Raw genomic sequence first — 11320 nt, 5'->3', positions numbered from 1 at the left:
ACTTCAAGGTGATTGTCGGAGCCGACTCTACTGTTTCTGCATGTAGACCCCTCCCTCCATCTATCCACCCCTGAAAAGCTTTTGCCCCCTGATCGGCAGCTGGGAGATGTCTTTTGGACATGAGTCTGCCTTCTCCCCAGGTTGCTGGCCTCCTGAATAAAGCAACCTTTTCTTTTCAACCAACACTTGTCTCTCGAGTATTGGCTTTTGAGTGGTGATATGCCAAACCTGAGTTCAGTAACAGGAGAAAATTATAATATTCTAGACCAGCACTGTCCAATATGGCAGTGAAATGTAGCCAGTCCAAGTTGAAATGTGCCTTAAGTGTAAATACATGTTTGGTTTTGAAGACTTAGTACCCCCCCAAAAAAAGGTAAACTATCTCAATAAACATGTGGTTCACAAACAACTGATTAAAAAATCGTCTGAAAAGCTGAATAGACATCTTTCCAAAGAAGACATACAGATGGCTAATGGGCACATAAAAAGATGCTCAACATCACTAATTATTAAAGAAATGTAAATGAAAACCACAGTGAGATAACCCCTGAACTTATCAGAATGGCTTTTATTTAAAAGCCTACAAATGACAAATGTTGGCAAGGATGTGGAGAAAGTAGAACCCTTCTACACTGTTGGTAGGAATGTAAGTTGGTCCAGCCACGATGCAAAACATTATGGTGGTTCCTCAAAAAACTAAAAATAGAACTAATATATGATCCAGAAATTCCACTCCTGGGTATATATCCAAAAAATTGAAAACACTAATTTGAAAAGATAAATGTACCCCAATGTTCATAGCAGCATTATTTACAATAGCTGAGATATAGAAGCAACCCAAGTGTCCATCAACAGATGAATGGATAAAGAAGATGTGATATACATGTGTGTATATATGTATACACACACACATACATACACACAATGGAATATTACTCAACCATGAAAAAGGATGAAATTCTGCCATTTGCAACAACATGGATGGACTTGGAGGGTATTATGCCTAGTGAAATAAGCCAGACAGAGAAAGACAAATACTGTATGTTATCACTTGTATGTGGAATCTAAAAAAAATTTTTTTTAATGAATGTATATTAAAAAACAGAAACAGACTCACAGATATAAAGAACAAACTAGTGGTTACTAGTGGGGAGAGAGAAGGGGAAGGGACAATGTATGCTTAAGGGATTAAGAGATACAAACTACTATGTATAAAGTAGATAAGCAACAAGGATATACGGTACAGCACAGGGAAATACAGCCCTGGAGTATAGTCTATAAAAATATTGAGTCACTGTGCTGTACACCTGAAACTAACATAATATTATAAACCGACTATACTTCAATTTTTAAAAACCCTGCCAAAAATCCACATTATACTCTATCAGAAGGCACCACTCTAGACTTAAAGAAAAAATTCCTTATGTACTTTGTCTCATTTTAATCCCCAGTTCTCAAGGTCAGATAGACACAAAGAGAGATTTAAGACACCTAGACAGAGTGGAGACAGTGTGAGCGCATGAATATGTATAAGCATGCAAATGAGCATGCCATGTGTACATGTGAACAGATATGCGACTGGGGGTATTCAGGAGTGTGTGTGTGCAAGTGTGTGTGTGGGTCTGGGTAGGCGAGCGGATGTGTGGATGAGGCTGGGTGTGTTTCTGAGTGTTTCTCTGTCAGGGGTCTCCAGGTAGAGGAGGAACTACTTCCAGGGTTAGGTCAAGGTGATGTCTGGCATCAGTCCCAAATGTAGGGGTGGAGTTCCAGTGGTTAGTCCCATTGCCTCATATCCGTTCCTCTCCTCCAAGGGGCCTTGAAGAAGTAGAACTTCTCAGGGTGGAGCTGAGGGGTGGGACTAGGGCAGAGGGAAGGTAGGTGTGGGGACCTAGGAATCCTGCCTCCAAGGCTGGATGCCCCTGCCCCCAACGGTGGGACTCTGGGGTGCCACAGCATTTCCCATGAGAGCAAGAGGAGATGGGAGGATGAGGTTTATCCAAGTAGACACACACACACACACACACACAGCTTCCTGTAAAGTTCCTGACCATCCTCTTTTTTAAGAAAAATTATTTTATTGAATATAATTGACATATGACATTGCATAAGTTTACGATGTACAACATGTTGATTTGATACATTTGTATATTGCAAGTTCCTGACCATCCGATTCTGTTTCTGGGTCTATGGGCATCTCTTCTTGGTCCCCCCTGAGACCACTGGTCTCCTAAGATCCCTCTCTAGGTTGGGGTGAGAATGTCCCAGGGTGGGAGGGTCCTGCATCCCCGAAAAGAGGAGGCTGACCTCTCTTTCCTCTCCTCCACCCCAACCCAGAGACTTCCTCATCTTCCCAGACACTTTCTAGTGGGTGGGGTTGTGTGTAGACAAATTGGTAGGCTGGGGACTACGGAGGCTGAGGAAATCTCGATGAACCAGGAGATCAAGATGCAGGCGGCAGCCTTCAAAAACAAGAAACGGGGGTCCCCAGCCAATGAAGGTTAGACACCTTGGGTGGGGAGGGGAGAGGTACAGAGCTGAAAGTGGGGGCCGGAGGGTTCCTTCCCCCACCCAAAGTGTGTTTGTGTCTGTTTATCACCCGAATGTTCACTCACATCCTCTCCGCTTAATCAAGATGGAGATCTGAGTTCCCCACTCCTTATCTTTACACCCAGAAGCTTGTTGAGCGCAGTGCCCCGTGAACCAAGACGTCTGAGGCCCCTCTCCCACCCTCACCCCTGCCCCAGCGCTCTCGGCAGTTTTCTTCAATCCCTCTCACTGACCTGCCCACAGGTGCAGATGACCCTGCCTATGAGAATATCACCTTCAAAACCCAGCACCAGCCAAAAGGCAGTCACTCACCACCCAAGAACAAGGGTAAGCAGCCGCCCACTAGCCCACATCACACAGCCTTGGGAGGGGCCCGTGGGAGGGACAAGGGGCCGTGTGTGGAGGTCAGGGCCAATGGGGTGGGGTGTGCTGACATCAAGGCTTGTGTGGGACAGCGGTGGGGGGGTGGCTTTGAGGAGGTGGTGATGATGATGGTGTGATTGTGCCGGTGGAGGTGCTGGTGAAGGTCTGGGTGTTGGTGACGGTGAGTAGGGGACCACGTAGTGGATCGGGACAGAACCACCTAGATAGAGCTGATGAGGGTGCTCACGAGGTCCTGGTGATGGAAACAATGCTGGCAACAACGGGCATTGATGTTGGTGGGTGTTGGTGACAGGGATGTTAAGGGGGGCATGATGGTGACAGTGTTAGCGATAGCTGCTTGTGGCACTGGCCAGGGTGCATGTTGGTGGCAGTGTTGTTGATGGCCACAGCTGCTTATGGTATCGGGAACAGTGGGTATAGGTGAAGAGCTGTCGCCGGTGTTACAGTCAGTGTTGATGGTCTGAGTGGCAGTGTTGGGCCCTGGAGATGACCTGTCCTGCCTCTACCCCTGTTCCAGCCCAGTCCAAGCCAGCCTCCAACCCTGCCCAGGTCCCCCATTGGTTGCCTAGAGCCACGATGAGCCTGTATGTTCTCCTCGCTCTGTCCTGCGTCGTCCTCTTAGCCTTTGTCCTGGTGAAGAGTGAGTGAGGTGTTTTGTTCTGTTTTGGTGGTGGAGGAAGGGGCTGGGGCAGTGTGGAGGGGTTCCCAGGAGCTGGGGCGGTCCAGCGCTGCTCCCAACTGCAGACCTGAGGCGATTCTAAGGTTTTCTTGCCTCCCCACCCCATCCTGAACAGATTCCAAGATGTCCCAGGAGCTGCTGGTCTTGAGAATGGAGCTCCAGAAGGGTGAGGGAAGGACCTGGGTCGGGGTGGGGGTAGGGAAAGCAGAGGTGACACAGACATCCCTGACCCACATCCTCAGTCTCTCTTTCGGTGGGAGAGTGCCAGGACGAGGAGAAGAAATGCTGGAACGCTGTCAAGCAGGGCATTGACACGGTCAAGAGCAAGGTCCATGAAGGGAACCAGAAACTGAAGACGCTGGCGACAGGTGCCCTTATAGATCTCCACTGGGCGAATTTGCCTCCATGCCCAATATTGGGCTGGGTGCTGGGGAGTCGGGGGAGGGGACAGCAAGGGTTCCGCCCTTCCAGAGCACAAGGTTTGGAGAGGTGATGGATGTCACCCTCCAAGTCACTTGGGGAGTATATAAATGCATGGGAACTCCAAGTACATGGGCTGTGTGGCACCCCACACTGGGGGCCGGGCAGGGAGAAGGCTTCCAGTAAAGCTAAGAAAGGCCCACTTCCGCTTTTTCCCGTCTCTCCCCAGCCTCAGACATGAACCAAATCAGGACTACATTACAGAAAATCCTCCAGACGCTGAAGATGCTAAATCCACGTAAGTTGGGCCCAGGGGAGGCGGATGAGGGGCCCCCTTGGATTTGGCCCCAGATTCTCTTTCAAGAGTGGGATCTGTCTGACCTCGGATCTCCACCCTTCGCCCCCGCCCCCACCCCGCAGAGCCCACACCTCAATAAAAGAAAAGACATCAAAGCCCTGGCTACACCTCGGAGGACAAGATAGCACCTCTCAGTGAAGATGGAAAATAGGGCTCCCAGCCTGGTCTGAAGCTGCGGTTTATCCCACGTGTAGAAAATCACGTGTCTTGGTGAATGTGTTGTGGAGTTGCGTGTGTGCCTATGTGCTCGTGTGTCGGGGTAAGCACTTCATGGAGGGTGGGTATTTCCGTGTTTCCCACAGGAAGGTGTTATGGGTGAATGTTGAAGGTGGGAGTCACAGCGAGTATGGTGTGCACCCCTATGTCACTGCACATGTGATGCACACGTGTGTTGTGGCGTGTTGTGAGTGTAATGCATGTCACCGTGGGTGGCTGTGGCGACCACAGAAGTGTGTCACTGTGGGTGTGGGTGTTGGTGACACGTGTTACACGTGCCCATTTCAGTGTAAACACATGTGTGTCCTGCGGGATGTTGTGTGATGGAGGCGTGAATGGGTGGGGTGGGCACACCATGGGAATGTATCACTGTAATTGTGGGTGTGTGCCCTGTCACACCCACCTGTCACGCTGTGCCGGCCTGAACAGGTGTGTGTCAACACGAGTGTGCCTGATTATGCCACTGAGGGTGTTCAGAGCGTGGACCCGCATGTGTCCATTTGTTTCTGCACTCACATTCCGTGATTCATGATGATAAAGGCCAAGGGGAAACAACGCGGCTTTCAGATCTGTTATTGGTGTGGCTGGGGAGCTTTGGAACCTGGTAGGGAGGGTCTGTAAGTGTTCAGACTCGGAGAATGAGAAAGGTCACACGGTGAACACGTGGACGTAATGCCAGGAACCCTGGGGGCACGAGGGGGCATGAGAACCAATGTCTGCAGTGGGTCCCAGTGTGTCCATGAATGTGTACCCTGGGAGCGACTGAGTCCCTGCGCCGCTGAGTGTGTGCCCATGAGGGTCTGTGGCCTGAGATGTCCAATGTCTCCCTGAGTGTTCATGGGCCCACGAATGTATGAGCCCCTGAGTATGTACTGTGCTCGGGAATGTATCTGTCCACAGGGCATGTATTCATGAGGGCATATGCCCTTAAGTGTACTATGCCCACGGCTCATGGATGTACGTCCTCTGAGAACTTGTGCCCACGGACATGCGCATGGACCCTAAGACAAGTGGACATGTTCGCATGGACATATGTGTGTCCCTAAGACAGGTGAGTGTGTGTGCATTGGCGTACGTGTGCCCCCGAGACAAGTAGACATATGCCCAAGGACGCACATGTTCCCAAGACAGAGACGTGTGCCCATCATCAAATGTGTGCTCCTGAGCAGATGGACGACCCGTGCCACTGTCCCAGACAGATCACGGGCCAACCAAGGCCAGCGAGGCCCCTGGCCCGGGCCGCACCCCTCTGTAGGGCCGCACGGACACGCGTGCCCCCGTGCGGCCACTGTCGGGAATCACAGAGCGCGCCCCGCCCGTCCCGCCTCGACGCCTGCGCACGCCGGCCCTTTTGCGGCGCCGTAAAGCAGCTCGGCCGAATCGGCTGCAGCAAGTCCCGGTGAGACCCCGCCCGCCACCACCCCTCCCGGCGCCGTGCCGCGTCCGCTCCCCAACCCCTCTCCGCGGGTCTTTGGGTCCTGGGTCAGGGTCTTGGCGTCCACGATCCCCGGAATCCCTCTTCGGCCCACCCCGGGGGACCACGAGGAGGGTGGGCTCCTTCCCGGTCCCTCTGCCTGGTCCACGCCGGGGCCGGGGTCGCGGGATCTCGGTCTTTCCACGCCTTAGCTCACCAACCCTATGGCAGGTGGGTGGAGGGGTCTCAACACTCCCCCTCCCCTCTCGCGCGCTGGGCGGCCCCCATGTAGACAGCTGCGCACCGGGGCAGGGGCGTCCTGGAGCTCCTGAGATTCCTGGTCTTTTCATCCCCCACGCAGACCTGGTTGGGACCCTCTCAGCAACCCCAGACCCTTCCGGCTTCTGGCCAGGTCCCTGCGTAGTGGGGCGGGGTTCTCAGTTACCCCTCCCGACCCCACCCTTAGCAGGGGTGTGTGTGTCTCAGAGCCCTTGGGATTCCCCCCCTCCCGCCCCATCCGCTGCCATTCCCATCGCTGATCCACATTTTTTTTGGTTTTTTTTTTGGTCTCAGCACCTCTTAGGGATTTTCTCCCAGCAACCCCCTTCCGGGTCTCTCGCCACCGACAGCTGTGGCTTCACGCCCTGTGATGGGAGGATCACTGCGCCCCTTCCTGGCTCCCCTATAACCCCCAGATCCGACAGTCCGCCCCCTCCCTCTTTCCACGGTGCAGCTACCTTTCTGGAAAGCACGCGGGTGGGGTGTTCCCAACGCCTTCTCTGGCCGCCCCCCCCAGTCCTTTTACAAACGCAGGCCCACTCAAAGAGGCATGCTTCGTGCATGACAAATTGGTGCTGCCCGAGGGTGCGGGTTTGGAAGGGTTCCCAGCATCCTCTCCTGGCTTGCTCCATGTGTCTTGCCTGTTCCCCAAGCTCCCAACCCTTCTGGCCGTTGGTCTCCACACACCCCCTACTCCTCTCTCCCAGTTTCTCTGACTCCGCAGGGGAGAGGCAGGGAAGTTCTCTTCACCCAGGGAAGTCAGCGCTGTTGCTGCTGGAGCGCATGGCGGGGGGAGGGATAGCTGCCAGTGTACGCTCACGGCCCCCCATCCTCGTCCCCTTCCTGCCCTAGGTTTGACGCCCCCCTCCCCGCGCACTAGTTTTCTGATTACTCGTACAGGCGGCGGAGGGCTTAGGTCGGTGCTTTGAACGCACAAGGGTCACCTGGAACTCGAGGGGGGGTAGTTTCGAGCGCCCCCTTCTGTTCCCCCTCTTGTCTCTCCTCCCACCTTCCCCCTCTGCCCCCCTCCCTCCGAAATCCTCTCCTAGCCTAGGGTACAAGCCTACCCCGTCTCCCGTTTGGCCGTGGCTGGCTAGGCGTAACGGAGGTATGCTTTACGCACAGGTGGGTACCTCCTTTCCTTCTACTCATCTCTTCCCACGTGGGAAATCACTGATGGAGCGCACAAGGGAGGTGGTAGAGAGGGGCTCCTTCCCGCCTCTGACACCCACGTTTTCTCGTCTCCCCGCAGGGCAGCGGCGGCATGGAGGCGCGCTTCACGCGCGGGAAGTCGGCGCTGCTGGAGCGCGCGCTGGCCCGGCCGCGCACCGAAGTGAGCCTGAGCGCCTTCGCGCTGCTCTTCTCCGAGCTGGTGCAGCACTGCCAGAGCCGCGTCTTCTCTGTGGCGGAGCTGCAGGCTCGCCTGGCCGCGCTAGGCCGCCAGGTGGGCGCCCGCGTTCTGGATGCGCTGGTGGCTCGCGAAAAGGGCGCCCGGCGCGAAACCAAGGTGCTGGGCGCCCTGCTCTTCGTTAAGGGCGCCGTGTGGAAGGCGCTCTTCGGCAAGGAGGCCGACAAGCTGGAGCAGGCCAATGACGACGCCCGCACCTTTTACATCATCGAGCGGGAGCCGCTCATCAACACCTACATCTCCGTGCCCAAGGAGAACAGCACGCTCAACTGCGCCAGCTTCACGGCTGGCATCGTGGAGGCGGTGCTCACGCACAGTGGCTTCCCCGCCAAGGTCACGGCGCACTGGCACAAGGGCACCACGCTCATGATCAAGTTCGAGGAGGCGGTCATCGCCCGAGACCGGGCCCTGGAGGGCCGCTGATTTCGCCCCCCCTCCCTCCGATAAAGGATGAAGATAGCCCCCTTCCCAAGCGTGTCTTGTGTCTTGTGTGAGGGCCTCAGAGATCCGCTCAACACCTTGACCCGGGAATTCCCTGGCGGTGCAGTGGTTAGGACTCGGCGCTTTGACACTTTCACTGCCGAGGGTGCGGGTTCAATCCCTGGTCAGGGAACTAAGACCCCGCAAGCCCCGCAGCGTGGCCAGACAACAAAAACACCCACCTTGACCCAGGCCCCTGCCTCAGGCTGCTGAGGGATGCCAAGGCCCAAGCGTGTTTATTTTTTATTATTATTTTTTAAATATTTTATTTATTTATTTGGCTGCTCCAGGGTCTTAGTTGCGGCACGCGGGATCTTTTAGTTGCGGCCCACAGGATCTAGTTCCCTGACCGGGGATCGAACCCGCGCCCCCTGCCTTGGGAGCGTGGAGTCTTAACCACTGGGCCACCAGGGAAGACCCCCCCAAGCGTGTTTATAGTACGATGGGGAGATGGGGTGGGGGCAGAGGGAAGATAAACCAGGCCCAAGGAGCTGCTGGTATGGCTGCAGTAGGGAGAATGCTGGCACCTTCCGGAATCGCAGTTGGAGGCCATCCCTCGGCTGAGGAGGTGGGGGGGGGGGTATCAGGGTGGAGGGATCAGGCCAAGGGAGACTCCTTTAGACCAGGGGCTGGCACACTTTTTCTGTAAAGGACCAGAGGGTGAATAGTTTGCACCCAGCAGCCTCTGTCCGACTACTTTGCGCTGTAGACAGCAGTAGGTTAAGGAGTGGGTGTAGCTGCGTGTCTAGAAAACAGACAGAGGGTGGTTGTTTGTCAACCCTCCACACCTTTTTCTTTTTAATTTATTATTTATTTTATTTTTGGCTGCGTTGGGTCTTCGTTGCTGCACACGGGCTTTCTCTAGTTGTGGCGAGCAGGGGCTACTCTTCATTGTGGTGTGCGGGCTTCTCATTGCGGTGGCTTCTCGTTGCAGAGCATGGGCTCTAGGCGCACGGGCTTCAGTAGTTGTGGCACGTGGGCTCAGTAGTTGTGGCGCACGGGCTTAGTTGCTCCGCGGCATGTGGGATCTTCCCGGACCAGGGCTCGAACCCGTGTCCCCTGCGTTGGCAGGAGGATTCTTAACCACCACTAAGGAAGTCCCCAACCCTTTTTTTTTTTTAAACCCTTGCTACTCAGAAGTGTGGTCCCGGGCCTCAGTGTCAGCATCCTCCAGGAGCCTGTCGGAAATGCAGACCCTCAGGCCCACCCCAGAGTAACCACTCAGAGTCTGCATTTTAGCGAGGTCCCCAGGGGATTCCTGTGGGCACACTGGGGCGGCTGCCCCCCTCCACCCCCCAAGAGTTTCCAATGCTGCAGGTCTGGGGTGAGCCGGGGATTTGCATCTCTACCAAGTTCCTAGGAACTTCTGTTAACTCCAGGGGCCGCACTTTGAGAACCCTGGCCTTAGAGACATGGTTCTCAAGGGGAAACAGGCAGGCTCACTTGAAAGTCATCTGGGTGCTTAAAATAGTTTGCGGTTCATCTCTAAACACATGATCCCATTACCTGAACACACGTTCCTTGTTGACAAAGGAAAATAACTACATTTCAGGCAAACTGCCCTTTTGCCCACCACCCTTGGTCTCTTGATCACTCCTCACACTTCCCGCCACCCCAATGAAAGCCCTTCAGGACTTTGGAGGGGAAAATTTCTTCACATTTTCGCTTCCCCCCACCACGCCCTTGGCCAAGACCTGAACAAGTGTGTGTTTTTTTGTTTTTTTTGCGGTACACGGGCCTCTCACTGCTGCGGCCTCTCCCGTTGCAGAGCACAGGCTCCGGACGCGCAGGCTCAGCGGCCATGGCTCACGGGCCCAGCCGCTCCGCGGCACGTGGGATCTTCCCGGACCGGGGCACGAACCCGTGTCCCCTGCATCGGCAGGCGGACTCCCAACCACTGTGCCCAGGGATTCTCGGTGGGAGAACGCCCTGGGCCAAACTCCTGGATGGGCTGCTTTCCAACTCCAGGCTTGATGCTCTGCCTCTCAGGAAGACGTCCACCTGTGCCCCCGTGTTCCACCTACCAACCAGGACTAGGCCAGGCTGTCCACCGAGCAGGGAGGGACCTGGCTGGAATGTCCCCGGACCGTGCACTCCAAGAGAGCAGGCACCGTGTTACCTCATCTGTCATGCTGTGTCCCCAGCTTGAGGACAGGGAGCCCTCAGTACATGTCTACTGAATGAATGACTCTGGTGGCCTGAGGCTGTTCATTCTGGGCCCCCAAATGTCCCTCTCAACCTTGATCAGGGCTAATTGTGGGGACCTGAACCCACTGCACGTTTTGCTGAGTGACAGACGAGGAACATTTTTAGCAGGGGAGAAAGTTGTCAGGTGGGCAACAGAGAGAAGTCACTGGGGGCCAGTGGGTGGGCGAAGATGGCAGGAGGCCTGGGGGGTGGGGACCCTGGGGGACTTTCATGGAGGCCAGGTGGGGGGTGGGGACACTGCGGGGAGCTGTCACCTCATCCAGGAGCCAGAGGAGGTGGCCTGGGGCAGTGGCAATGGGGATGGAGAGAAGCAGGTAGGTTTGAGATGAGATAGCCTTTATGATGGGAGGGACGTGGGGGTGGGTGCTTGGAAGATGCTATGGAAAATGACCAGTGTGGGTGGACAGCTGGGCGGTGAGGACACAGGAACGAGGAGGAGAAAGTTTGGGAACAAGTCCTGCTGGGCTGCGGGGAGGCCACAGGACGGGGTTCTGGATAGAGTGTGGGCCTGTGATGGAATCTGGAGTTTCCGAGCTTCTGACAACTCTGCAGGCCCAGGCGCCCCAGCCCTAGGCCATAGTGGTGCCCAGTGGCCCTACATGTTCTAACTGGGACTCGACGGCTTGCGTGATGCTAGGTTCCTGCCAAGACTCAACTTAGACACCCACACAACACACACACACACACACCACAAAAGCACAAATCGACATGCAAAGACATCCACACAACACACATACAAAGATTCAGACAGGGCTTCCCTGGTGGCGCAGTGGTTGAGAGTCCGCCTGCCGATGCAGGGGACACGGGTTCGTGCCCCGGTCCGGGAAGATCCCACATGCCGCGGAGCCACTAGGCCCGTGAGCCATGGCCGCTGAGCCTGCGCGTCCGGAGCCTGTGCTCCGCAACGGAGAGGCCACAACAATGAGA

The 11320-nt window shown here is 55.3% G+C and overlaps 2 protein-coding genes across 6 annotated transcripts; both read left to right on the top strand.

Moving 5' to 3' along the window:
* Positions 1-2403: 2403 nt before the first annotated feature.
* On the top strand, positions 2404-5120 carry MCEMP1 (mast cell expressed membrane protein 1). Its single transcript, XM_030879523.3, has 7 exons — positions 2404-2497; positions 2791-2874; positions 3449-3571; positions 3726-3776; positions 3853-3978; positions 4260-4328; positions 4451-5120. The coding sequence occupies exons 1-7, from the start codon at positions 2428-2430 to the stop codon at positions 4465-4467; spliced, it is 540 nt and encodes a 179-aa protein (XP_030735383.1). The 5' UTR covers positions 2404-2427; the 3' UTR covers positions 4468-5120.
* An 817-nt stretch (positions 5121-5937) lies between these two features.
* On the top strand, positions 5938-8172 carry TRAPPC5 (trafficking protein particle complex subunit 5). Of its 5 annotated transcripts, none has more exons than XM_060295599.1 (3): positions 5971-6003; positions 7347-7422; positions 7550-8172. In XM_060295599.1, exons 2-3 carry the CDS (start codon positions 7408-7410, stop codon positions 8126-8128), a joined length of 594 nt encoding a protein of 197 aa, XP_060151582.1. In that variant the 5' UTR covers positions 5971-6003; positions 7347-7407; the 3' UTR covers positions 8129-8172. The 5 variants fall into 5 exon arrangements, with proteins under 5 accessions (XP_030735382.1, XP_060151582.1, XP_030735380.1 ...); XM_030879520.2 differs by lacking the exon at positions 5971-6003 and adding an exon at positions 6017-6249; XM_030879522.2 differs by lacking the exon at positions 7347-7422 and having other exon boundaries at positions 5938-6003.
* The last annotated feature ends 3148 nt before the right edge of the window (positions 8173-11320 follow it).

The sequence above is a fragment of the Globicephala melas genome, chromosome 3 (genome assembly GCF_963455315.2).
Source record: "Globicephala melas chromosome 3, mGloMel1.2, whole genome shotgun sequence".
Lineage (NCBI taxonomy): Eukaryota > Metazoa > Chordata > Mammalia > Artiodactyla > Delphinidae > Globicephala > Globicephala melas.
This window is presented reverse-complemented; position numbering and strand designations above follow the sequence as displayed.

Excerpts from the sequence above, each read along its gene's own strand:
- MCEMP1 (XM_030879523.3), top strand. The coding sequence starts at position 2,428 with ATGAACCAGGAGATCAAGATGCAGGCGGCAGCCTTCAAAAACAAGAAA. Across the intron at positions 2,498-2,790 it reads GGGGTCCCCAGCCAATGAAG|GTGCAGATGACCCTGCCTAT; the intron begins GTTAGACACCTT and ends ACCTGCCCACAG. Across the intron at positions 3,777-3,852 it reads GAGAATGGAGCTCCAGAAGG|TCTCTCTTTCGGTGGGAGAG; the intron begins GTGAGGGAAGGA and ends CCACATCCTCAG.